This window comes from Trichosurus vulpecula, chromosome 4, assembly GCF_011100635.1.
Source record: "Trichosurus vulpecula isolate mTriVul1 chromosome 4, mTriVul1.pri, whole genome shotgun sequence".
Lineage (NCBI taxonomy): Eukaryota > Metazoa > Chordata > Mammalia > Diprotodontia > Phalangeridae > Trichosurus > Trichosurus vulpecula.
Window position 1 is genome coordinate 393,944,156 of NC_050576.1, and position 27,669 is coordinate 393,971,824.

Genomic DNA, 27,669 nt, shown 5'->3' on the forward strand with positions numbered 1-27,669 from the left:
CACCCTATCACCAAGAAGCATTGTGGAATCGTAGATTTAGAGTTGGAAGGAATAGCCTAGATAATATCGAATTCGACCTTTTGATTTGAAAGATAAGGAACTGACAGTAAACGATGTTAAGTAATTTCTTGAAGGAGATACATACATATATACACACATATACACACACATACATGCATATAAATACACACATATACACATTTACATATATACACATACACGCATAGATATAATTCATACATACATGAATTATCCTTATTTGAGGCCAGATGGGTTAAGTGAGTTGCCCAAGGTTATACAGCTGGTAAGAATTTAAGGCAGGATTTGAACTTAGGTCTTCCCAACTCCAGTTCTTACATTCTATCCACTACTATATCTACTGCCTTGCCCAAAACAACCCCTGCCCTCATGGAGCTCATATTCTATTAGGGGGAAATAACATGGACATAGGAAATTAAATATAAAATACAGGGTGTCCCAAAAGATTTAGTCCAGTTTGAAACTACTGCAGCTTAAAAGAATGTTTGGACATTCTCTCTCTCTCTCTCTCTCTCTCTCTATATATATATACTATATACATATATATACACTATATACATATACATATATATGCACACACATATATGTGTGTATATACACACATCCTATACACACACACACATACATACATACTATGTAGATATACACGACAGAGACAGAGAAAGTAGCATAGTTGTGGTACACCACAAGTCCTCTGACTCCCAAATCAATGTTCTTTCCACTGAACCATGTAGGCAGGTCTGATATTCTTTTCTGGAGTGTCCTTCTATCATTTTGTACAAATTTGTTCTCTAACTTGTTAAATCTGAAAACCAGCCAAAAGCCTAAGTGTAGGAATTTTCTTGTCAACCTCACTCTTGAAATTTCATTCAGATTGACTCTTCTCCTTACCTCGATTTCATGTTCTCATTTATCCCCCCATTTCTTTTCTGGATATCCCCGGGTCTGATTATGCTTTGGAGCTGGGTTACTATTCCTTCTCAGGTAAGGTTTTCTAAATGATTACTAGGTAGAAGACAAGAGGGAGGAAAATAACAAAGTGGTGTAGGCTGGGGAGAAAAATGGCATGGCTCATCAGGTCATCCTGGGTTTTGGAGGCTGAGATCTGTGGTCCTTGCCTGCTGAGGTCAGACATTGGATACCCTCTCCTTATGGTGTCTGCTTCACAATTGCCTTATTGCTGATGCTCTTCCAGAATTTGGATGGATTCGACTCTCTACATCACAGCTGAAATCCTACATCAAGGAATAGAGTCTTCCTGATTCTAAAGACTCAAGGTTCTTATGGTAATAGACAAGTTGCTGCCCCAGTGTTTCTAGCTTCTGTCATTTGACCTGGGGGCTGAGACTGGGCCTTCCATGCCTTGGTGGCTGGTTTGCTCAGAGCCACGGGAATTGGGACTGCATGATGGTGACATAGCACCTTGGTACAACAATATTCACTGTTTTCAAGTAAATTGTTCTTTACTATGGCAAAAAAGTTAGATGATTTGTTATTAACAGCACTAGATTTAATACAAAGCTAAGGGGTCGCCAGAGGTCAGGGCCAGTGAGCCAATATAGAGTGATCTGAATTCAGATCCAAAGTCAACTCTTAGTAGTACAAGGACAGGGGTATTGCCTCAAATTATCCTAATGTACCTGTTAGTTATATTGTAACAAAGCTATAATAGAGACAGCTCAAGTATTAACCCCATTTTACAGATGAGAATATAGTCTCATTTTGGCCTGGGCTCCAAAGCTAATAAGAAAGGATTCAAACTCAGGTCTCTGGATTCTCCAGAGTTCTCTTGATTACACGATACTGTTTAAATCTGCCTGTACCAGCTTGTTCCATCTTTAAACAAAATGCATTCCTTGAACAGAGCCTTAAGAATCTCTTTTCTATTTAAACCTGTTCTCTTTGCTTAAATGCTTAAAATGCTTTTTAAGGTTATTTATTACTGCTTCCTTTCCCCCACCCTCTTTTTTATGTATTATACTACACTGCTGTCCCAGGAACCTCTGATGTCCCCAAACCAGAGCCCTGAGGTTTCACTGAATGGAAAGCAATGGATCCAAGCCTGAACTTCAGGGATCATTCTTGCCCTATTCCTGGCACCACCCACATTTAGCACTTTTGCTGCAAATCTGCAAACTTCCAGAGCTATGGTCTCTCTCTCCAGGTATTTCTGCAACAGTGTCTAGAATATTCTGCCATAACAACAATGTTACTTGCAGCTACTGTGGCTGTGTAAGGCCAATAACCAGCACACAGGAGGGCTGCTAGCATAGATTCTTTGATCTGCTTTTCTAAGGAAATTAACTTTAAGGGGTTTACAACCTCACTTTAATCAAACATACATATATCATTCACTTAGTTCAGGGGGAAAAGCCAGCACCCTGAACTTCAGAGCAAATACAAACAGAAATTACAAACAGAGAAAATATAAACAGATCAAATAACACAAATCAACAGACAGGCTTCTAGCTGTCTGACCAAAGCTATACATACATAGTTATCAGAGAGAGAGAAGCACTAACATCTAGGTTTTCAAAGCTGGGGAGCTCCTTAACAGCTCTTCAGAGTCTCCACACCAGCACTCTTCCAATGAGTGAGCCCCTGAACAAAATGCTAACCTCAGAGTATATACACACTTTTTCAGGGTCAGAGGGCTTCACCCCTCTTCTGACCTAATTAGCAAAAGGGTGTGGGCCTTCCTACACACAAAGGCAAGACTCAATCAAAGGTACTTGATTGCCTTAGTGCTGAGTACTCCAAAAGAAGAAACAGTAAAAAGTCCCCCTTTTTTGCCCTTATGTCTGCCCAAAGTAATGTGTCTAATATTATAAGAAATATAGATTACAGAAGCTGCTTGAGGGCAGTGTGTTCAAAATGAGGCCCATTAAGCAGGACTCCCCTTCTGGAGGTGGAAGGGACCACAGATGAGAAAAGGCTCAGAGACATTGTGACTTGTCCAAAGTCACACAGGTTGGTATCAAGAGACAATATTTGAACCCAGGTCCTTGGACCCCAGAACCAATGCTCTTGTACTCTTATGTTGTTGTCGTTCAATCGTTTTGGCTGTTTCCAACTCTTTGTGATCCCATTTGGGGTTCTCTTGGTAAAGTTACTAACTAGAGTGGTTTGCCATTTCCTTCTCCAGCTCATTTTACAGATGAGAAAACGGAAGCAAACAGGGTGAAGTGATTTGACCAGGGTCACATAGCTAAAAAGTATCTGAGGCAGGATTCAAACTCAGGTCTTCCTGACTCCAGATCTGGTGCTAGCTGCCCTAGCTGTAATAAGTCACAGAGGATATTGCCATCTCTCCATTCATCACTGCTTTGGAGAGGAAAGTTTCCTTTTGCTCCCAAACCCGGAAATGATTTTTTTTTAAATCATCCGATACTTTCAAATAAACCGTCTTCTCCCCCCCATGCAATGTTTAACATGCAATTAAATTTCCACCTTGCTGAAAATGCTAAAAATAAAGCTCCCATGCTCAGGCTACGTGAAGCCTCGCCTCGGTAGGTTAGCTCTCTCTCCTCTTCCATGGAGTTGGCGGCTTTTCTACTGAGACCCAGTGGGCCCGAAAGCTGATAAGCAGCTGACTAACTGAGTCTTTTAACTGCCACAGCCCTGAGAAACAAGTCATATTTCAGTTACTTGAATCTTTCTCCCAGCATTTTCTTCAGCCTTTAGCACCCTTACTGAGGAACGGCATAAACAAAGAGGGCTACGCTTAAAAATAGAAAACGGCAAAGCCACATCTCAGGGCTTTATGATGATGAATTTTAAAGATGCCCCGGACGCTTCCTGGGGTGGCCTCTTCTAATTTACTTCTCAGACACAAGGAATACATTTGAGAATTGTTCTTCCCACGAATAGCAAACACTTTTCCTTTATTGATTGGAAAGGGCATTTTTTTTGGGTAATCTTAAGTGTTTCTATTTGTTTATTTGAAGTTAATCTGTAAACCATCTTCCTGTTTAGATGTGCTGTCAATTTAAGTAAAGGAGTCGGGTCTGTTTGTGTCTGGACTGGGAGCTAACCTTGCAGAGAACCTTGCAAGATCAGCGGCTAATCATCACGGCCATCATGATCATGATCATTGTCGCCATCATCATCCCCATCACAGCCAGCATTTATATCCTGCTTCTAAGGTTTGCAAAGTGCTCTGCAAAGATTATCCCATTTTAGCCTCACAACTACCCTGACAGGGAAGGGCTGCTATTATCCTCATTTTACAGAGGATGAAACTGAGGCGGACAAAGGTTAAGTGAGTTGCCCAGGGTCATACAGCTAGTAAGCAACAGAGGAAGGATTTGAATGGAGGTCTTCCTAAATCTGGGCATCTAAGTGGGTGCGGTGGATAGAGCACCGGGCCCACAGTCAGGAGGATCTGAGTTCAAATTCACTAGCTGTGTGACACTGGGTAAGTCACCTAACCCTGTTTGCCTCAGTTTCCTCATCTGTAAAATGAGCTGGAGAAGGAAATGGCAAACCACTCCAATATCTTTGTCAAGAAAACCCCAAATGGGGTCACGAAGAGTCAAACGCAAGGAATACATTTGAGAAATGTTCTCTTTTGATGTTCTCCCCATGAATAGCAAACACTTTTCCTTTATTGGCATTTTTTGGGCATTTAAAGGGCATTTTTTGCAATCTTAACAACTTCCTAAATCCATGTTGAGCATTCTACCTACTGTGCCACCTCCTAGATTTATAGCTAAAAAGGATCTTACAGATCAATCCAAATATTTTACAGATGAAGAAACAAGTCCCAAAGAGATTAAATGACTTGTCCAAGGTTACAAAGGTTGTAAATCCCATATTTGAACCCAGGTCTTTTGACTTGAAATCCAGGGCTCTTTCATGTGACAAACTACGTGAGGTCCTCTAAACAAAGTGGTCCACCTTTTCCAATTCAGGCTCACCTCTCTTAATAAGACAGATGTGTTTACACAAACTTGGGCTTACGTTGAATTTTTACAAACAAATTCTAGTTACTCCATTAACCTTCATTTTGGATTATCTTCAATTGGCAGAAGTTCCCAACACTTAAAAGTTTCCCTGGCTTCTAAGACGCCTTGTTAAGCAATTAATGATCTATTAACAAACACTTAAATGTACCCGGAGAGTTCCATATTTAAAAGTTCCTCCAGAAATGTAAAAGCTTATTTAGTCAGCTTTCAGATTTTTAACAATTTGGCTTGGTAGAGAAACCTTCCAAAACACCAATGATCATACCCTAATTTGATGTGGTTTGTAAATTCAGGTTTTTCTATAGCCTTTCCTTAAGAGGCAAGAGTTCCCAGCCTTTGCCTCTGCTGCTGTCTGCCTCCCACATTCCTCTCAAACAGCAGGATGACATATGACTGAGTGCTATTTCATTATTCACAAGATACTTTTTTCTGGAATAAACTTGAGGATTGGAGGCAGAGCTAACCCTATGACCCTTCTAAATAGTGGGGAGGAATAATTCACGAAGGATGAAAATGGAAGCAAGATGAGCCATCTGAGGCCTTGGCAAGATGAACACGCCATTGGGATTCCCTTGGCAGTCCTAGGGAAGGCAGGAGGCTTTGTCTAGAGTGCCAACACGACTTTGTCATTGGACTTTAAGAGCACTCGTATCTTAGGAGCCATGCTGTTCCGTCCACGTGTGCGTATGAGACAGCTTAGTGATGGATGCTTTGGCAATGAGTCATGCTGGCCATCAGGAACGTCATATGATTCTCCGGAAAGCCTGCCTGAGAGCTGAGGAGGGTCCTCCAGTCTGTGGACAGCAAAGGGAGGTGGGTGGTTTTATTCCATCATATACTGAGCTTTCAGGTAGGGTCAAGTGGCCCATTTTGGACTACCTCAGAGTCTCTGGCCTAGTATCCCAAACTGTAAACACTTATTTGGGGATTAAAGAAAAATACAAAGCATTTCTGTATCCCTACTAAGTATGCACCATTGACACTCCACCAGCCTCTTTTTGTTAGATCTGGAAGAAAATCTGATTATCTAAGGATCTAAGCTAAATTGGAAAGAAGTGATGTGCTCGCAAAAGTTCTAGTTCTAAACCTTAGTCTTGGATGTTTCACTAAGTCCCCAGGTATTCTAGCTCTTTTCCTAGTACCCATCCAAAGGGATCCTACCTACTGTCAGTTCCAATATTTTTAGTTTTCAAGATTTTCTTAACCTTCTTTGATCTATAAACTTCAGCTAGAAGGCATGGTGCCTTGGGGTTCTGGATTCTTCTTGGCATTTTGGTATCAAAAATCTGTTGTATCTAATTCCTAGTCCCTGTCTCCTTCTACTAAAGTCCCCAGAACTGGACACTGCCCTCCTCCTTCTTTCCCTTCTTGGGCCTATCATATACACATACAGACACACACATATATACATATGCACACACACACACATACACACATACACTCTAGACCACAAGAATTTATTTTTTAGGGCTTATTTACAAGGGAAAAGAAAATAGGTACATCTGGAAAAAATGTACCAGACTCAGTTAATTAGATGTACAAACAAAATAAAACAACCTTGGTCCTCTATTGATCATAGTTCCTGAGGTCTAGTTCATCCTACGATATTCTCTAAGTTGCAGGGAGTCCCTGTCCTCTAGAAGAAGAAAGTATTTCATATGTACCGTCTGGGCCTAGGGAAACTGGCCAATGATTGCCCAGTCCTTAGAGCATATTTGGATTTTCATGGTGGGTTATCCAGATCATTTCCCGACTGGGTCCAATCCAACACATGGAACTTTGGAAGCCTGTTTGCAGCCTTGCGTCACTGCGGGGGAGGTTATGACCTGGTGGTCTTCTCTCTTTTCCTTCCTGAAGGGGTGAAGGGTAGGGTAGGGGAGAATCAATGAGGCAGAAATGCTGTGGTTTGCTAAGTGGAAGGAAGAGCAACTGCTCTGTCTCCCGACTGGCTGACTGGAAGTGCCCGGGCAGGTTTGGGACCTACATGAGCCATCATCCAAGGTCCTACCTGGCTACAAAATGGGGAGCAGAGTCCATCAGAGGTGATGGCAGTGGCTGCTGGAGTGTGAATGGATGAAGACAGAGGAAAGTACCTGTGGAAAGGCAGTCACCTAAGAATGATGGCGGCTTCTGAAGGCATGGCCTTTGAATACAGAAGTGCACACTATGGACTCTAGAAAGGCGCTGATCCTCAGAGCTCAGCAGAGAGCTATGAATAAAGAGGCGGGGAAGGACTCTCTAGGCAAGGAGCCTTGAGACATCCCTGAGCCCTACATGTTTTCAGCATGTGTGCCTGACTATCTTTGTATTTTAAATTTGACTCCACTCTCTCAAAGGATCTTGTGTGTACTAAGGCAGAGAGAGAGAGAGCCCCAGTTTGGGAGTATTGTTTTATACAATTTGTTCTTTTATATCTTCTTGTTAAATCCCATTTGTGAAAGCTAATGGAGTTTGATTAATTTTAATGGGGAATACACCAGTAGGGGCTTAGAAAAGTTATAGTGTTAGATATCTCAGACTCTCAGGGTTGCTGCTAGAACCTTAGGAAGAGAAGTTGCCACCCTATGGCAATTCAACCTGACAGTGCAAGTGGGATCTGGGAAAGTGAACATGTTCAAGGTGAAGATAGGATGCTACACTCATGCTGACTCTCCTATCTGGCTGTATTGGAATGAGCTCCTTTGTCAGTTACACAATTGCAGACTAATTACCAATAAGGAAGCCTGTTAAATGTCTAGTATTTCTTTTTATTACTCCACTCATATTACCATGTATCTAACTCACAATATTCCCAACTCCCTGAAAAAATGCAAAAGAGGTAGACACAGTGATCCTTAATTATATTTTAAAAACCTGAACAATTTATCCTAATAATCAAAGACTCTGCCTTTGGATCTCGGGACTTTTATAGAGCTCTGATACTCAAATCTATAGAAGATTTTTGTCTCTACTGTTTACAAAATAAAAATTTCCTGAAGTACTGATTCCCTTACCCTTGTCCTCTCTCCCCATTTTGAATATGTTTCAAACTGAGATACCAATAGATGCGAATATCAACACTGCCATTTGTGATATTTAGTGGACAGGACAGGACAGATCAAAGGAGAACATGAATCCTTTCCATCCTCTTTCTCAAAGGTAACAGGATAAACTATAATGCTAGAAAAAGGCAGAACTGGGACGGATCTTCTGACAACTCCTTACTGTGGGGACCAAGAACAGGGAGAAAGATTTGTATTAAAGTGGAAGAGGAAGTCTTGGGTACATCCCTGATTTTGCTGAACTTTCCCCTCAAAAATCTGAGACCAGGATCTAGGTTTGGGAATCTGCTAACATCACCTTCGCTTTCTGCTTCCCCAGTCTCTATCCTTTTGCTCTCCTCAGGTTGAAGCACAGAAACCGATTCTTTGACTCCTAAAGAATTTTCAGACTTGGAGTTTGTGATGCATAACAGACTTGTAGCTGCCCAGATCTGATGCTTAACAAGCTGTGCCAGAAGGAATTTCTATTTCCAGAATTCCCAGAGAGGCTATAGTGTCAGACTCACCAATACCCTGCCGGTCTCCAGACCAGCATGAAATGAGTACCTTTGAATTCTTTGCCTGAAAGAATAATTCTTTTCCTCTTTTTACTCTAGTTTTTCCTCCCCCCTTTCTCTCCCCCTCATCCCCCACATTGTCTGTCAGTGGCAACAAAGAACAATTGTCAACTTTGCCTTTTTATCTTCCAGGCCAATATCTTCCCCACCTATGTCACTATAAGACAAATGTCTCCTTAATGTAGAAAAATGCCAAATGTATATTCTTAGTCCATCGTATACCTACTGATAGAGCAGGGAACTTGAGTACAGGATTCTTAGGATCCCACATTGGCAATAGTTAGCTATTATTTCTTTGGAAAAAGCAAAATGGAAGAGACATTTGATATCATCAAAGTGAAAGGTTAAAATAATACAATTGTGGGATTTAGAGCAGGAAGGGACCTTAGAAAACATTTAGTTCAACCCTCTAATTTTAATTATAAGGAATAAAAGAGGAGAAAAGAAAATGAAAGGGGAGTACCTTTGGCAGAGAAGAAAAACCTTTGACCAGAGAACAGCACAGAAATGAGCAAGATCCAGAGATATGAAAAATTATACCTGCTATAAGGTAAATGTGTGAACTTGGTAGCACAGTCAATACAGTGCCATGCTTGGACTCAGGAAGACTCATCTTCTTGAGTTCAAATCTGGCCTCAGACACTTACTAGCTGCGTGACCCTGGGTAAGTCACTTAACCCTGTTTGCTTCAATTCCTCATCTGTAAAATGAGCTGGAGAAGGAAATGGCAAACCACTCTAGTATCTTCACCAAGAAAACCCCAAATGAAGTCACAAAGCATTGGACAGGACTGAACAACAATAACAATGTCCCTTTCAGTTCCCAGTCTATAGTATTATTATTCTAAGGGGAAAATATAGAGAGTAGGACAAAGAGAACATCCCAAGGGCTAGTGGCAGTGAGACCAGGAGTAACAACAGAAGTCAGAAAGCTACAGACACTTAGAAACTGAAGAACTGACAGGTTCTGGGTGGAGGGCTGGACTTGGGGCCAGGGATTCCTGAGCTCAATCCCTGCCTCAGTCGTGCACCAGTTGTGTGACTGCTGGCAAGTCATTTAAACTCTCCTGCCTCAGTTTCCTCATCTGTAAATGGGGAGAGTAAGAGCACCCGATTACCAAGGTGGTCGTAAAGATTCAGTGAGATAATAATTGTACAATGCCTGGCACATAATAAATATATTATTATATAAATACAAAGTATATATTAATATATAAACATAAATATATATTTAATTATATATTATATATAAATATATAAAAACAAATATAAATTATATAATATTATTTAAAAAGCTATGTAAATACTAGCTGTTTGTTTTTGCTGTTAGAACCAAGTAAGCATGTTAGCAACTTTGCCCATCTTGAAGTTCTATATAAACGTTAGTTATCAGCACATTAAGTGGTATCATAAAAAAAAAGCTCTTTGTTTTACTGGAAGTTGGGCAGGATGTGTTTCTAGAAGGTGGTACTATAGGCTTCCTTCTGATCTTTTAACGACCCGTCTCAGCTTTTATTTAATTTAACCTGTAACTTATACATGAGTTTCCTTGTTTTGTGTCCTCACATTCGAAAGCATTAGTAAAGGAACAATAACCTCTGGATCTTTTTGAGAAGGAGGTTAAAAGGAGGTACGGTTCAAATATTGCCTCTATGGCTTACTCACTATGTGATGGTGTGCAAGTCAATTAATAAAATCAGGGGATTGGACTAACTGGCCTGAGGTCCCTTTTAATTCTAGACCTACTGTCTTTATGGTCCCTCACTTTACAGAAGCTCTGATACTCAAATCTATAGAAGATTTTTGTCTCTTTACTGTTTACAAAATGGGAAGTTAAATGACTTGACCAGAGTCACACAGCTAATAAATGTCTGAAGCAGGATTTGAACCCAAGTCCTCGGATTCCAAATATGGCATCCTTTCCACTCCTCCATATTGTCATCACTTGTTACCTCATATAGTTCTAATAAGGCTGACCTTACACTAGGATACCTCTCTGCCACCCTCTGCCTTTCCACTCCTCCATATTGTCATCACTTGTTACCTCATATAGTTCTAATAAGGCTGACCTTACACTAGGATACCTCTCTGCCACCCTAAATGCACAGCCCACCATTCTCATCGGCTCACTTGTCTAGATGTCATCGTTTGATTTCTTAAGGAAGGAAATTCACCAGCTTCATCTGTTCTACTACTTCCCACCATGTCTGATCTCCTCCCGGCATCAGTGCAGAAATCAGGTAGCAGCTCCTTCCAGTGTATCCTCCTGGCCAGAGTAGTAAGGTGTGGACAGAGGATCGTAGCATCACGGACTTAGAGCCAGAAGAATTTGGTTAGAGCTAAGCAGGCTCAGAGGCCACCTAGTTCAACCCTTCCTTTTACAGATGAAGCCCAGAGAGCTAAGTCATTTGCCTGAGTTTTGAACCCAGGTTCTCAGACACCAAATCCAGCACACTTTACACAGTACTATGTCACTTCTTGTTTAGGAGACATAAAGATCTCTAGGCTCTTCTTCTCCTTGATAGGGACCTTCAGATCCAGGTGAAATCTCTGTTGTACCTTTTGGGGGATGAGCTTGTTACAGCAAGAGGCTGTGATGAGGCTATGAAGGTGGATGGAGCTATGAGATCATCTAAAAATTTTGTGTGGAACTCCAGTGGTCTTTTTTATAGATGACATTTACCAGAAGTGTGCTGGTCAACATTTAACAACCAGCTCTCCAAAAAGCAGGGTAAACTTTTAAGTTTGTGTTAACATTTTCTCCATCACTTTAAGTCCAGAAATCAACAAAACAATAGATCAAGCCCTGATTTATAGCGTTTGCAGATTTCTGAGGTAAATTAAATTTTCATGCTGAAAATTTAACACTTGGCTCTCATGAGTCTGAAGGATCTGGCTCCAGCATATCCTTATGGCTGTGTCCCTAGTGAAGGACACATTTGTCTAAGCGCAAGGTGCCTGAAATAATTAACAACAGCAATGACTTCATAAAAAGTTCCTTCAGATAATAAAATGATCGCCTCATCACAACCTTGAAACAAGTATTGCCTCCATATTGCAGATCAGATAAACTGAGAGGGCAGAAAATTTAAACAATCTGCCCACAGTGGCAGAGCTATTAAGCATGAGCTCACCGGATCGAGGGTTGGAAGGAATCTGAAGGGCAGGTAGGTGAACCCAGGAAATTTAAGCTCAACGCACCAGAGAATGAAAATCCAGTCTTGTGGTAATTTTCTATACAGATTAGGACGGTTTTGAAAATCCTGCCCCATGAATAGGTAAGGAGATGGAGCACAGGTCTACCATGAGACATTGCTCTGACTGAGAAGAGAGTTCACGAAGGAGACCCAAAGATTTGTAACGACAGGAACACATGGAGATGTGGGTAGGATTTCTGTAAGGGAATTCTAGGCCAGGAGCCAACATCATCATTGTCCTATTCAATGGGTCCTGATGAAGCAGCCTCAGGGTACAGTGTCTGCAATGGTATGAGGCCTTGGCATGAACAATTAGATGACAGCTGGGCCTTTTTGATCTTGAAAAGGATTTGCGCAGAACCCAGTAATCACGATGCGTGTATCGATGCTGGGTTTTCTCTTGTTAAATGATTAAAAGTCCTGAGTGTGGCTCACTGACTATACCAACTCTCTGGGGCTTAAGGAAATAGCAACCAAACCACCAGAGAGGAAGGAGGAAACAGGAAAACGTTTGAGCTCTTGGCTAATCCTTATCAAGTGCCTCCTAGCTGTATACTTCTCTTCTCCAACCAACAAACACAACCCTGACTAGAACCCTATATTGAGTCTAGATCCTGACTGTTATTTGTTATTATGATCAAGGTGAAGCTCTCTCACCCCCAATACTTTAACAATATTTTATTAATTATGATTTTAAAAAACACAACTTTAATTTCTTAATCTTCCTCTCCATATAACTCTCCCTTATAACAAAGAGAAAAACAGAATGCTGTAGTGAATAGAGAGCTGGGCTTGAAGCCAGAAAGTTCTAGGTTCAAATCCTATCTCTGAAACCTACTGGCTTTGTGACCCTGGACAAGTCATTCAACTGTTGGGTGCTCCAAGTTACAGATCTGCATTGGAAGAGGGAGTTTCCTCATTTAGAAATTCTCTATCAGAGGTCCAGCCTGGTCCCAACCTTATTCTGTTACAAAGGAGTGCCATTAAACAAAACAAATGGACACACTGACCATGTGTGACAGTATATGACTTATTCTGCACCTGTAGTCTGATGCTTCCCCTTTTCCAAAAAGAGACTGGCCCAGGATGAAGTGAGAACTGGCTGGGTTGCCATGGTTATCTGCTATTTGGCACCCACCAAAGACAACATGCCTTTAGACGACCTGGATTTTCCCTTGCTGACTAATTTTGGCAAAGGGGAAGGATTACAACATGAAGGACTGGTCTCTGAAGCCCCTGGCATGGCTCACAAAGGGAGGGCATTACCACTGGCACCAGTGCAAAGGAGGAAAAACGGGCAACAGAATCACCCAAGTGAGCCTCCCAGCACACTCCCAACCCTGCTTTTCACATCAAGTGAATAATTAAAGGAAAAAGGGAAAGAGGAGGAAATGGAAACTGCTTTTATAGGAGAAACATACACACATACCCCAAGCAATCTAAACGAAAATCAATAGCCTTGATGAAACCGGATTTTTACTTTACATACACAGCTGCAACAGCGATACTGTACAATTATTGGCATGAGGTGGAGTGGGAGAGGGAGGTCCTCAGGCATTTAGAGAATAAATGCCCTCTTTGGTATCTGAGAGCAGACATCTACGTAGCATGGCAAGGTTGGCACAACACTTTATGCTCTATCGTCACAGCAACCCTGTGAGTTGTTTTTATTGACACCTGGACAAAGAAACTGGGGCTCAGAGTTTTGTGACTTGCCCAAGGTCATTAAATGTCTGAGGTAGGCCAAAGGTCTAGGTCTTCATGACTCCAAATCTACCCCTCCACACTTTATGCATACTGCTTCTTATGCCTAACAAACATCACGACTGCTGTGAAAACAGTCATTCTGCTCAGGAAAAAACAAATGTTCTGTGACTGTGATCAGGAGAAAGGGAAGATAGTGATGAAGTGTATCAGTGTAGACAGAAGCATGACACATCAGGATTGCATGGGAGAATGTCACTGAGGAAAATACCTGCACAAAATGCACATGGCAGGGAGGGAGGCAGGGGTTGTCCCAACGTGATTTCTACTTTCCTTCCTATAAAATAATGGGAAATGTCTGACAAGGTATGCAAAAATTTCCGCTTTCTTCCTTTGCTGAGAACCCCAAGGAAAAATGAAAAGATGACTGCTCTTGAATTTATGTCCCAAGCAAGGAACATAATTTACAAGTGAAAGGGGGCTGGGGAGCAAAAGAACTCTGAGGTAGCCCCCCTCTTCAGTGTTTGTGGAGGTAGGAAATTCCCATGGATTCATCTTATCACAACAAATTTAATTTCAATCTTTCTACCACACCAATCCATCTTCAACCCAGAGGCCAAATTGATACTCCTAAAGCACAGGTCTGACCACTCATTCTTCTGTTCATGCAGCTCAGGTGGCGCTCAATGACCTCTAATATAAAATACAAGCTCCTCTGTTCGACTTTAAGGCCCTTAGGTAGCATAGTGGATAGAGTGCCAGGCCTGGAGGCAGGAAGACTCATCTTCTTGAGTTCAAATCTGGCCTCAGGCATTTACTAGCTGTGTGACCCTGGGCCAGTCACTTAACCCTGTTTGCCTCAGTTTCCTCATCTGTAAAATGAGCTGGAGAAAGAAATGGCAAACTGCTCCCATGTCTTTGCCAAGAAAACCCCAAATGGGTCATGAAAAGTTGGACATAACTGGAAAATGATTGAACACACACACACACACACACACACACACACACACACACACACACACTACCTTCCCAGGTTACCACACATCACTATCCTTCAAGCACTCCAGATCCAGTCAAATTGGCCTACTGTACAGGATGATTTCCCATCTCCCTTCCTTTACCCAGACCATCCCACCTGCCTGGAGTGCCTTCCTCACCCTTGTCATTGCTCAGTTCAAGTGCCACCTTTTTGAGGACTATCCTGATTATCCCAGTAACTGAGGTCCTCTCCAAATCCCTTGGTAAATTACAGCATTTTACATTTTGTGCTTATTGACTTGTCTGCTTCGGGCATGTACTCTATGCTTACACTGCCTTTCAGCTCATGGATGTCCATTTTCATTTGTAGAACACTCAAGAATAACACATTAACCCTAAGAAAAAATCCTTTATCCCTCAGTTTATTTCACAGCATAGGGGTCAAAAGTATTGGAGCTTTCAGCTGTAGAACTTGTAAGAGGCCAGATCTGTGGGTCAGTTTCAGGTTTTCCATGTTTTTAGCACTCCTAAATTGGTATCCTCTCCTCCCCCTGCCTTTTCCCTTGGGGTTAAAAGCCTTAGCTCGGCTCTATTCTTACTAAGCGGGTGATTAACTCATTTGAATTCACCTTCCTTTTAACATGATCTCCACTTTATGTTGTCTGCCTCTTGCTTGTATATTGTCTTTGCATGATGTCTCCCCCACTAGACTGTGAGCTCCTGGAGAAAAGGGACTATTGGGGTTTTTTTTGGAGGGGGCTCTTTTTGTACCCTCATCACTTAACACAGTGCCTGGCACAAGTTGGGTGCTTATTTACTAAGTGCTTGTTGACTTGACTTGAACCTTAGGACTCAAAAAGCTGCTAATTGTCCAGCACTGAAAAGGATGAGGAAAGACGCTAAAGCATAATAGTTTGCATTTATATTGTACAGGAGCATAGATTTAGAGGTAGCATCTCTAGATCTGGAATTTGGATCTTTTATGATGCAACCCTTGCATTTTTATAGATGAGGAACTCAGTTCCAGGGAGTTTAAATCAGTGGTGTCAAACTCAAATTGAAATGTGTCCCAGATTACTACATATTAACTTAGAAAATCACAAATTAACATTATCTATGTTGTATTGTATTACTATTTATTTTCATTAAATATTCCCCAATTTCATTTCATTTCATTCATTTCTGGTTCTGGTAATACTCAAGAGTGTTGTGGGCACATGGTCTGCTGGTGGTATGTTTGATAACTCCTGTTGAAATGACTTGCCTAAGTTCATCCGGGCAGCAAAACTGAACCAAGGTCCTAGGATTATCAATCTAGAGTTAGAAGGGATTTTAGAAGCCAACTAGTCCAACCCCTTCATTATACGAATGAGGAAACTGAGGCCCATTGGGGTAAAGTGCTCATGGTCACACAGTCACTAATTGTCAGAGGTGGGATTTGAAACGGGTCCTTAACTCTCAAGTCAAGTGTTCCGGAGAGATCAAAGCCTTGACTTTTTCTATTGTATCATGCTGCCAATCATACTTATAGAATTAAAAACTTACATTCACACACATAATTTCACTTATATAATTGCACCTAATAACCACTCTTTGTGAGAAAGATGGTACCGTTGCTATTCTTCCCATTTCACAGACAGAGTAACAAACTCAGAGATGGAGAATTGGAAAAGGTCACACTGCTTGTAGCTGGCAGTGCCAAGACTGAAGCCTAGATTTCCAAATTTCTTGTTCTTTCCATTAGGCTATGTTATTTCAGCCCAACTGAAATTAAGGCCATTCTTCTGGAAATTCATCCTATCCTGAGAGAAACCATTCTTGTGGGTCGGGAGGGGGGTGCAGGTTAAAATACCACCAATTTATCTTCCACCATCAACTGGAAACCATGCTTTACATTTGTTCCGGTGACTTTCAGCCCTGGCTATTTCCAGATGCTTGAGAAACATTAACTCGATCAGAATTTAGCAAGCTACTGAAGGTGAGAGAATATGAGAAAAGCAAGTGACCAGCTGAAGTGGAAGGAGAGAGTTGCAACTTAGAAGCACAGGACACAGAAATTTTTCTACTTTAGCCCCAAACTCCTCTCATTTTCCCCCATTCCGCATTGGGGAATAACGGAAAAACTAGATGGGAGACTCCATTTAGTTTGTTCCCTCTAGTTTGAAAGAAATTTCTGAAAGGGCACTGGTCTTCACAGTTCAACCAGTATACAGAGAGGCATATGTCAGGAAGTTGGACTAAAAGACCTCAAAGATCCCTTGTAGCTTCAAATCTGTGATCTAGTAAACATCTTCCAATATGACCAACAATTAGGCAGACATGAGAGGGACTCTCTCTCCAAATTGTTTACTCAGGCTCTAAAAAGAATTCATGTTTTGTATGAAAGTTTGGGGAGAGACACATGTCTCTCTCATCTCTGCCCTTCTTTCTTTCTTTCCTCCCTCCCTCCCTCCTTTCCTTCCTTCCTCCTTCCCTTCCTTCGTTCCTTCCTTTTTCACCTTTCCTTTGCCTCTTCTTCCCTCCCTTTCCTTCCCCACTCACTCCCTCTTGCAGAGAAAACCAAAATAAACAAAACTTTTTTCCCTTACAGTTGATTATTGTCCATTTTCAAACAGTTTCAACTTGGGATTTTCTTCTTAGAAACTGTCTGTGTAGCTTAGAATGACACAGTTAAGGAGAGGTTGAAATGAAAAGCCCCCAAATTTTCTGTATTCTGTCTGTGTGACAGCAGAGGGTCAGGAAGACATCTCATTGGAGGGAAGGGGACCAGGGAGACAATGATTCAGGCAAAAGCTTTCATTTACATCGACCAGGAATAATTTTTAAAATGGTAATCAGAACCCAGAATCTTAGTGTTTGAGCCCACTGGCCATAATAATAAGTAAAACAGAAGCAGGAAGGAAGGACTATAGCATGGGATGGATCCTGTCTATTTCCTTTCAACCTCAAACAAACTATGGAGGTACAAGGGGGCCATTTGCTTCAGAATGGAATATCCAGAAGAGTTTGTGATAGGCTCAGAACCAATACCTACAAAGTATCTAGGGACCTGGAATCTGGAGCAAAGAAGACTATTCTTTACATTAGGCCATATCATGCCAGGCCAACTGAAATGACCACTATTCCTCTGGAAATTCATCCTATCCTGCCAGAAGCCATGCTTATGGAGGTCAGAGTCCAGCAGTTTATCCTTTACCACTTTATTATAGCCTATCTTTATCATTCTTAAGCAGTGTGGATGGCCGGGAATGAAGATGAGGAGTGAGCCCCCAAAGTGAAGGCATGCATAAAAACATGTTCAGCAAGACCTGTGTACCCTCAGCACCTCTGCATAGCCCCAGTGAGGGGAGCCATTGATCTGACCCTATTGCTACCCCAGCTCAGTATTACCGTGATCTCGTGTTGTTACCTGGGCTGGAGCACTGGATGAAAGGTGAGTCAACTCTCCAATTCTGGTAGCAGCCCGGGGATCACTAGAGCTGATCAAAACCGGAGCGCTAATTTCCATGGAATGCCTATTGCTCATAGCCTGGGAGGATTTGTGCGTCATACTGAGGGCAGTGAAGGAGTGGCGTTTCTTGGCATTCTTCTTGCCATCGATACGCCGCTGAATGGCACTGACTGCTCCCGAGCTGCTTAAGGTAGAACACTGGGCCAGATTGCCTGCCATGTTGGTGTCAGATGGCAGAGAGACATCGCAGCCAGATGCAGCAGCTAAGCATGTCTTGTCCATCTCAATAAGCTGTTTGGCGGATTCGTTGAGCTGAGTGCAAGAGGGGAAAAAAAGGGGGGAGGGGGAACATTAAAGAATTGTCACATGCTATTTCCAGCTCTTTGTACTCTCTCCCTTTCTTTATTAGCACTTTTAAATAGATACTGGCAAAGTCTCCAAATGGGTTGGCTCTTTCTAGCAGCCTGATCCCGAACAAATGCTATGGTAAAAAACAAAACAAAACAAAAACAAGAACCAAAACTTAAAAAAAAAAGATGGAATGACATCTGTAGGTTTTACTGAAAATTTTTCCAGAGGAGCTGCACTCCCATAAAGACTCATGCATCTGTGACAGAAAGCTGGATGCTTATAGAACACATGAGATTTCTTTCTTTTTTAAGCCAAGCCTACTAGGTTTTGTTCAAATCTCTTACTGTGATCTTCGATTCTGGCATACCAGGGTCAGCAGATGAACGAAGTCAGTGAGGGACAAGATACTATTTTTCAGGAAAATACAGCAGCTGGCCAGACAGTGAAAGTTGTCAGACATATTCTGAATGTTTGACTTGAAGGTATGCTTCAGTGAACTATGGTTTCATTTCTCTAGCCTAGATTTAACATAATGACCAGCTTTTAGGGCTTCTCTTTTTATAGTCTTGGATCACTTTAGAAAAATCTGATGATCATGACTGGAGTGCTAAATTTCTAATTTGTGGTTCATTGTTAAGAGCTCAGGAGTTTTGGTCTGAATGTTGTGATTTTAGTAGTAAGAAGTTTTGACTTTTAGTAGTAAACCAAGATGGGGTAATTATGAGAGCCACTGCTCCCATCTTCTCCAAAATGTTTTCTGGTCACATAATCAAGTGTCTGAGTCTGACTTAATTCTAGAATGTTGGAGCTAGACGGGACCTTGGGAATTAGCTAATTTAACTCCCTCATTTTCCAGATGATAAACCTAAGAGTCATAAGAGATCAAATGACTTCCCTAACGTCTTATAATTAGTGAGCTCAACTAGAATCTGGCCCATCTTCTTCTGATTCCTAGTCAAGTGGTGGTCATATGACCAGGACTAAAGAAATTCTTGGGGAAGATGGCACAGAGCTGGGCAATCATTTCCTATGTTATTCCAACAGGTAATATTATCAAGGCAGATTAACTCTCAGAAGAGACTCTGATAATTAATAGTAACCATCAGAAGACACTACAATTCAGTGGAAATACCATGATCAAATTCCAACATGGTCACTAGTAGTATTTCATTCCAACAAATTCAATGAGTATTCTTTATTCATTAAGGTTGAGAGCTGCACTTTTGTAAAGGATGCTTGGTATCTATCATACAGGGTGTTCCTAAAGTGTGGACACATAGGCAAAATGCATATTTTCAAGAAATGAAATGAAAGAAATTTTCAACAACATTTTATTTAATTGGAATATTAACAAATACCATCTTCAATATGACTTCCATCATTAGTGATGCAAAGGTTGATATGCTTTGCAAAATTCACGTGAACTCAATGCAGTAACTCCACACTGCCATCAATTTTAGCACACTCACTCTTTATGCATTCAATCAAGTGTGTCACATCTGTGATTTTCATTGAGTATACCTTCTCCTTTAGCATACCCCAGAAAAAGAAGTCAAGGGGGCTAACATCTGTTAATATTCCAAATATTTAAATATGCATTTTTGCCTATTATCTACTGTGTAGATAGGTAGCTGTAATTTGGAGGAAGATAAGACGTGACAACCTCAGTGCACCTGGAGTCACAACTCACATAGATTTGCCTCAAGTAAGAGATTCATTCATGCTCAGTAGCCTTCAGGTTAACACATGACATGAAGAATCTACCTGTTCTTTGTCATGTGCTTTTAAAAGAATAACTGATGAATGTGTACTAAATGGAATTGGGGCATCTCAGTGGCACAGTGAATAGAGTGCTAGGCCTGGAGTCAGGAAGACTCATCTTTGTGAGTTCAAATATGGACTCAGACATTTACAAGCTGTGTGACCCTGAGCAAGTTGTTTTACCCTGTTTGCCTCAGTTTCCTTATCTATAAAATGAATTGGAGAAGGCTGTGGCAAACCGCTTCAGTGTTTTTGCCAAGAAAACTCAAAATGAGGTCACAAAGAGTTGGACACAACTGAAAAATGACTGAACATCAACAGGTGAACAAAAATGAATATTTTTGGAGCAGAAATGGTATCTTGTAAGTTGTAAAAGTCCTTTTCAAATAAAATCCTCTGCTCAGTGATTGAAGTTCTTCCTAACTAGCTCTGGCTCTCCTTGCCCCAAACTTTCTAGTGTTCTTACACCCCCCCCCCAACCATGTAATTTGTGATCCAATGATACTGGTCCCCTTGCTATTTCTCCCACAAGACTTTCCATCTCCTGACTGTGGGCATTTTCATCGGCTGTTTCCCATGCTTCAAGCATTCTCCCTCCTCATCTTGGCTTCCTGGCTACCTTAGCTTTCCTTCAAGTCCCAGCTAAAATGCCCCCTGCTCCCAAGTAAAATTCCACCTGCTACACCTCTAGCCTTAATTACTCTTAATTCTAGTGCCTTCCCTCCGGTAATCATTCCCAATTTATCCTGTATATAGTTTGTTTGGACATAGATACTGGCATGTTGTCTCCCCCATCGGACTATGAGCCTCTCAAGAGCAGGGACTGTCTTTTAACTTTCTTTGTATTCCCAGGATTTAGCACAATGCTTGACACATAGTAGATGCTTAATAAACACATACTGACAATTATTCCCAATGTTTCAACATGGCTTATCCCAAGGTCATAAGGGATAATTGTCATAAAATGGTGAAATAAAACACAGAAATATTTTATTGTGTAAGTATAAATGAATGATATGGGAAAGTATCAAGATCTTGGACTAAATTTCCATGAGAGAAGAGGAGGAATTCTTGAACAATTCTGAGGTCCTAGACAAGTAGGAGTAATCCTAGGACCAAAAAAAAAGTCAGATCAGACAAACATCAGGGGCCAAAGTTACATGTATGAGATTCTTGACTTTGGACTTTACTAATGCTATGAGTTATGTAGATTGTGCGGGTCCAGAAGAAGAAGAAGGGGGCGGTCCCTCTAGCAACCTCCAGGTCTTTCCCCCATGGTAGGTCACGCAAGTCTAAGGAGTGACTATATAGGTCCTGGAGGAGATAAGTTTCACTGTGTGTGTGGGGGACGGGGAATGTTAACAGTCTAACTTACTCTCTAATGCTTTCCCCTTTATTTTTTATGACTTGGGGTTTTTATATAGGAGACTGGTCATCATACTTGGGGGAAGGAGATATGGCTCTATCAGAGGGTAGAGGACTATGTGGTTATGTGAGTAGAAAGGGAACAGCCATGGAGGTAAAAAAATGCCAAGATTTGACAAGTGATTGGATATATGGGGCAACTAGGTGGTACAATGGATAGAACACCAGGCCTGGAGTCAGGAAGACCTGAGTTCAAATTCGGCCTCAGACACTAGCTGTGTGACCCTGGGCAAGCCACTTAATCCTGTCTGCCTCAGTTTCTTCATCTGCTAAGTGAGCTGGAGAAGGAAATGGCAAACCACTCCAATATCTCTGCCAAGAAAATCTCAAAAGGGGTCATGCAGAATCAGACATGACTAAACTTAACAATGGATATGTGGTGTGAGTAAGAAGTGCCTAATAAGAGGTGCCAAGAGTGAGGAGTGATAAGAGGATAAGGTTTTGAACTTGGGCAGCTAGAAAGATGTTAGTACTCTTGAGAGAAACAGAAAGTTTAGAAGAATAGGTTTTTGGGGGAAGAGATAATGAATTCTCTTTTGGACACGTTGAGGTTGAGACGCCTATGGAATATCCAGCTTAAAATATTAATCGACGAGAATTTATTAAACACATTGACAAAAATGAAATAATTCCTGCCCTCAAGGAGTTTACATTTTAATGAAATGTAAATACATGGTAACTAAAAAAATTCCTAAAGCCACTGTGTTTTTTTTTGCAAGTGGATTCTTTTTTTTTTTCTGCAAGTGGATTCTATTAGCAAAGAAAACACATCTTAGAAATAGTTAGGTAGTGACAAACTAGAAGAAACACTGAATTTGGAATCAGAAGGCCTGGGTCCTAACCCTGGCTCTGTTACTTATACCAGGGGGTCTACTCTGCCTCTCTGAGCCTCAGTTTCTTCATCTCTAAATGAAAGATGTGGACTTCTGGGTCCTTTCCCCCATAATCCCATGCAAGTCTTGGGCTCCCACTGAGCAACTAGACAGAGTATATTTACAATCCCTAGTTCCCAGGTTTGACAAAAAGCATTACGAAGAAACAAGCAAACCTGGTCTTGTGTTTGGCTTATTCTTTTCTGGGTCCTCTCTAATTTTATTTAGAAGCCATTTCTTAAAGATAAACTCATTACTTAATTGTGATTTTTTTTATGGTGGTGGTGAACAAAAACAATCAGTATAAAAATGCCCTTTACTTCAAAGAGGGAGGGTGAAATATGGGCCTATATACGGATTGGTGATCGAGTCCTACCCTTATCTACTACCTCAAAGTTTCCTTTTTCAATTATGAAGTTAAATGAAAGGAGCAAATGACAGAAAAAGATGGTCTTTAAAGGAGAAGGGAATGTTCATTGATCAGAATGGTCCTGTGTTATCTACTAGGACCATAGTCCTGGTAATTACCAATAAGGACCCATCACCTAAGGCACACTGTCTATTTTTAACTTTAATTATTTCTTTTAGAGAGATGAGCTCTAAACATGCAAAGGATGTAAAAGATGGGGTTTCTTTCCCACAAAGGCAGCTGGTTGGCTGATCTGAGCCAACTTACCTTGGTTTTAAAACTGAAAATCAAGATACCTTCAGATTCTATTGCTAAAGCTCTGGCTTAAACCAGGCTTCCAAATAGAGCCAGGTCAGGCTCATACATAGTATCTGTATGGAATATGTGAAAAGACAGTGTTAAGACCTTATGTATTTCTGCCTTGTAGTCTCTCTGCATTGACATGCCATAGTTCCTGACATTCCTCGTGTTAGAAATTTTCTTCTCTTTGTCTCCCCTCTCCCAGAAGTCACTGTGGTAGTGTGGAAAGAGGAATGGATTGGGAGTCAGGAAAGGGCAAATCTAGTCGTAACCCTGCCAGGAACTAGCTACATGACCCTGTGCAAATCATTGACTCTCTTTGAGTCTTGGTGTCATCATCTGTAGAAAGAGGGAAAGACATATGATCTCAGAGCTTCCTTCCAGTCCTAAGATTCTATGATTTATATTAAACTCCAAAGTTAATTGGTTCCATGGGAACCGATTTGGAAGGCTTTGGGAGAATAAGACACAGATCTAGTAGGTTTTGTTATTAGGGAGAGGATCAAGAATGATCTGGAGCATGGGCTAATGACCAAAGAGAGGGGGAGGAATAGAGAAGACGGAACTGAATAGGTATGGCAGCCAGGTGTCAACATGGGGGTGCTAGGGCACTTGAGGGAGGGGATCTCCCAAAGAAAGGAAAGAATAATGAAAGAAAAAACATCAAAGGCAGATTACTTCATGAGTCTGCCTAAAGAGAATTCTAACTCCAAAGCTGTGGCAATAATAATGATGGTAGACACTAAGTGGCTTGCCCAAGGTCACCGAGACAGTAAGTAGCCAAGGCACGAACTGAGTATGGGTCTTCCTGACAAGTCTAGCACGCTCTCCACAATAACATGCTATTTTTCTCCCTCTAGGAAGAGAACTCTTAGTGAGTGAGATTCAAAAACTTTGAGAGGCAAAATCAATGCAGTACCTTTACAAGAGAAGGCTGATTTCCCATGGGTTGATAGGTTAGCAGGTGAACTATCAATTTATTCAGCCTTCTACTTCCTCCTTATTGGGCCAGAAGATTTTGGACTCAAGAGCTTTTCATTAAAAAAAATGGAAGTAGCATCAGAATAGTACACAGAGTTTTTGGTTTGGATTAATGGGATTTGAGTTTTAATCCTGGTTCTACTACTTGCCACCTGTGTGGCATTGGGCAAGTCTTTTAAACTATTTGGGCCTCAGTTTCTTTATCTGTAAAATAAGGATTAGATGCCCTTTATTAATCCCTTATGGCTCTAATTCTATAGTCCCATGAATATATGGACCAGCTAGTTACTCTCTACATTAATCTATAACTGCCACCTTCCTTTCATTGCTCCCCACCACCATGCATAGTGGCTGCTCTGCAAGAGATGCTGTCCAGACTTCTCAGGCTTCATCAAATGATGGAGAGTAATGACAGGTTGTTGTGTTTGTACTTCATTCTAGAAGAGGACCATGACATCAGGGAGATGATAACATGACTTGCAGTTGACTTTGATTTGAGTGAGGGAAGGCTGTGCAAGATCACCGGCCTCACTTTCTCCTCCAGAGCCATCTGGGTGCAGTGGCCAGATATTCATCAGGATGGAATGGGAGACCCTGGGCCTTTTAGGCTAAGCTCTTTTCAGGTACTCACTTTGAGTGAGGTAATGCCCATTCAGTGAATAGGCTTCTTTAACAAGTGAGTCAAAGGATGGCCCCTTTAATTAAAAAAAATCAAACTGGTAGGTTAATATCCTCAGGGTTGCTAGCCAAAAGAAAAGCAGTTACTATTTACATTCACTGTGAGCCAGGAGGGCCCAAAAAATAGCCATTAAGTGGTGCTTGGACAGGGACCTATTGTTGTCCAATCTGTGGGCTCCAGAGTGAAACGGGTTTAAGGCTTGGTCTTTAAGAAAGAGATCTAGCCAGAGCAATGACACTTCATTTCCAACTGGTGTACTTAATTTGGAGGCTTTTCACAGAATCTACAGGTCCTTCTTGGAGGGACTTTGACACTTCCCACTTCACTCAGTCAAAGATTTGCCGATCACTTACTATGGCATTGAATTAGGTATTTGAGAGATACAGAAGTTAAAGACACTGCCTCTGATCTTTGGAAACTCATGGTCTCGCTGGAGAGGTAAGCCAGTTTGTAATTAAGCAATACCTTGTATGATACATAAGTATAATCAGTTCTGAAAAGGGTAAGACAATGAAAGTCTGAGCAGTCAGGCTCTATGGAGGACACTTTATGGTTCTTGAAGGATGGGCAGTATTTGGATAGCCGGGAGGTGATGTGATAGCCATCTACAAGTATGAGAAGCACTGTCCTAGAGAGAAGAAACTCAATTTGCTTTGTTTGGTCCCAGAGGGCAGAACCAGGAGTGGTGCGTGAACATTGCCGAAACAAATATAGGTCTAGTGTCAACACAAACTTCCTCTCAGTTAGACTCGTTCAAAATTGGAACAGATAATGGGCTCCCTCTTTTTGGAAGTCTTTGAGCAGAAGATGGATGACCACTTGTCCAATGTGCTGTAGCGGAGATTCCTTTAAGCCTGGATTGCACTAAATGGTGACTGATGTCCTTTCAATTCTTGTATTCTGACGCAGGAACATTCCAGACCAGTGAGGGTATAATCAGAAGAGTTTGTCGTATTTGTGAAAAATGCCTACCTTGTCATTATCCTTCTTGTTGTTCGGTTGTTTTAGGCATGCCCAACTCTCTGAGACCCTATTTTGGGGGGAGAGGGTTGGCAAAGATATTGCAGTGGTTTGCCATTTCTTTCTCCAGCTCATTTTACAGATGAGGAAACTGAGGCAAAAAGGGTTAAGTGACTTGCCTAGGGTCACACAGCTAGTAAGTGTCTGAGAGCAGATTTGAACTCAGGAGGATGTCTTCCTGACTTCAAGCCCCATGCTCTATCTGCTGTGCCACCTACCTGCCACCTGATCAAGGGGTCATGGTAATCTCTAGCATTCTAAGTACATGTGTGGCTTAATATATATTTCAGATCTCCTTTTTCGGCAAGTTAAAGATGGATGACATAAGAGTGCATGCATCACCACCACACTCTGTCGATCCTCTCTGAGTATTGGGCTCTGATTTCACCAGGAGACAGATTCTAACATCAGGCTTCGTTTTACAAATTCCATTTAATCCTGTTAAGGAAAAATGTCAAATGCTCTCCACTGTATTTGCAGCTGGTGGCCACCTTGATAATTTTTTAAAAATCTGCTCCATTTAAGCAGCGTGAGAAAAGCATCAATTCATCCCAGGGCCACGCTTGCTCTTTGTAAGACCAAGCAGATTACACATGCAGTACTAGGTGGATGTTATAGCAGCATTCAACAACACTGCCAAGGCAAAAGGGTTGTCAGCATTTCCATTACAAATACCTATTTTTCAGAGGGTGCTTATAAAAAAAAAAAACCTCACTCCAGGCGCTGAAATGTGTGATCTAAATCCAGGATTATTTCTTTTGAAATGTTGCTTCCAACCCGGCCTGGCTGCTTTGTTTTGCTCCACTTTATGGTTCTATTCATTTGCTTTCGTAAAACTGTCCAGTTCGAAAAAACAACCCAGTGCTTTGTTCCCCGAGAACGGTTCATGGGGATGGGATCACAGCACCTGAGGGCTTGGCCCAAATGGGACAGCGGCCCTCCAGGCACTGGCAACTGCCAAGACCAAGTGGAAAAATAAACCAGGAGGAAACAACTAGCACATCACCTTTTATGCAAAGACTTCAAAGGATTTTGTAAAAACAACTTACTATTCTTTGGGAGCTTTGTTACATAAACATGAGAGGAAGAATGCCTCTGTGCTGGCTTTAAATGATTTATTCCTTCCAAGTAGCAATAAACATATAATGTCTTATTCATCTTCTCAAAGGCTCTGTGAAGCTGCTATTAAATCCTCCATTTCACAGATGGGGAAATGAAGGCACAGAGAGTTTCAGTTCAATTAAAGAAGCATTTATTAAGGGCTAGCTATGTCCCTGGCAGCTAGCTGGTGCAGTGGAAAGAGTGCCAGGCCTGGAGTCAGAAAGACTTATCTTTCTAAGTTCAAATCTGGCCTAGCTGTGTGACCCTGGGCAAGTCACTTAATCTTGCCTGCCTCAGTTTCCTCACCTGTAAAATGAGCTGGAGAAGGAAATGGCAAATCACTCCAGTACCTTTGCCAAGAAAACCCCAAATGGGCTCACAAAGAGTTGGACATGACAGAAACTACTGAACAACACCATGTGCCTGGTACTGTGCTAAATGTGGGGATTACAAAACCACAAATTAAACAGTCCCTGCCTTCAAGGAGTTTGCAAATTCTTTTGGAGGAAACAACATACAAAAAAGGAAATGTAAAATATAAAAAATTAAAATATAAAATTAAATTAAACTCAAGCCAGGTTGGAAACAACATTTCAAATGTTCAAATTAAATATAAAGCTCCCCCCACCACTAACAACTGGAGGAATCAAAAAGGCCTCTTACAGAAGGTGGCACAGAAACTGAGCCTTGAAGGGAGCCAGAGATTCCAGGAGGTAGACCTGATGAGGGATAGCATCCCAGCCATGGAACCAACTAGTACAAAGTCACCTCAGGAACATGCCAAGCCTTGGCATCCTGATATGAACCAACACCACAGCTTTTTATCCACCAAGATGA

The 27,669-nt window shown here is 41.4% G+C and overlaps 1 protein-coding gene across 1 annotated transcript in view; it reads right to left on the bottom strand.

Annotated features, from left to right (window-relative positions):
- Positions 1-27,669, bottom strand: part of SH3RF3 (SH3 domain containing ring finger 3) — a 264,830-nt gene that overhangs the window by 156,511 nt on the left and 80,650 nt on the right. The window contains exon 4 of the mRNA XM_036755796.1: positions 17,892-18,245. Coding sequence (XP_036611691.1) covers positions 17,892-18,245 — 354 coding nt within the window. The remainder of the gene's footprint in view (positions 1-17,891; positions 18,246-27,669) is intronic.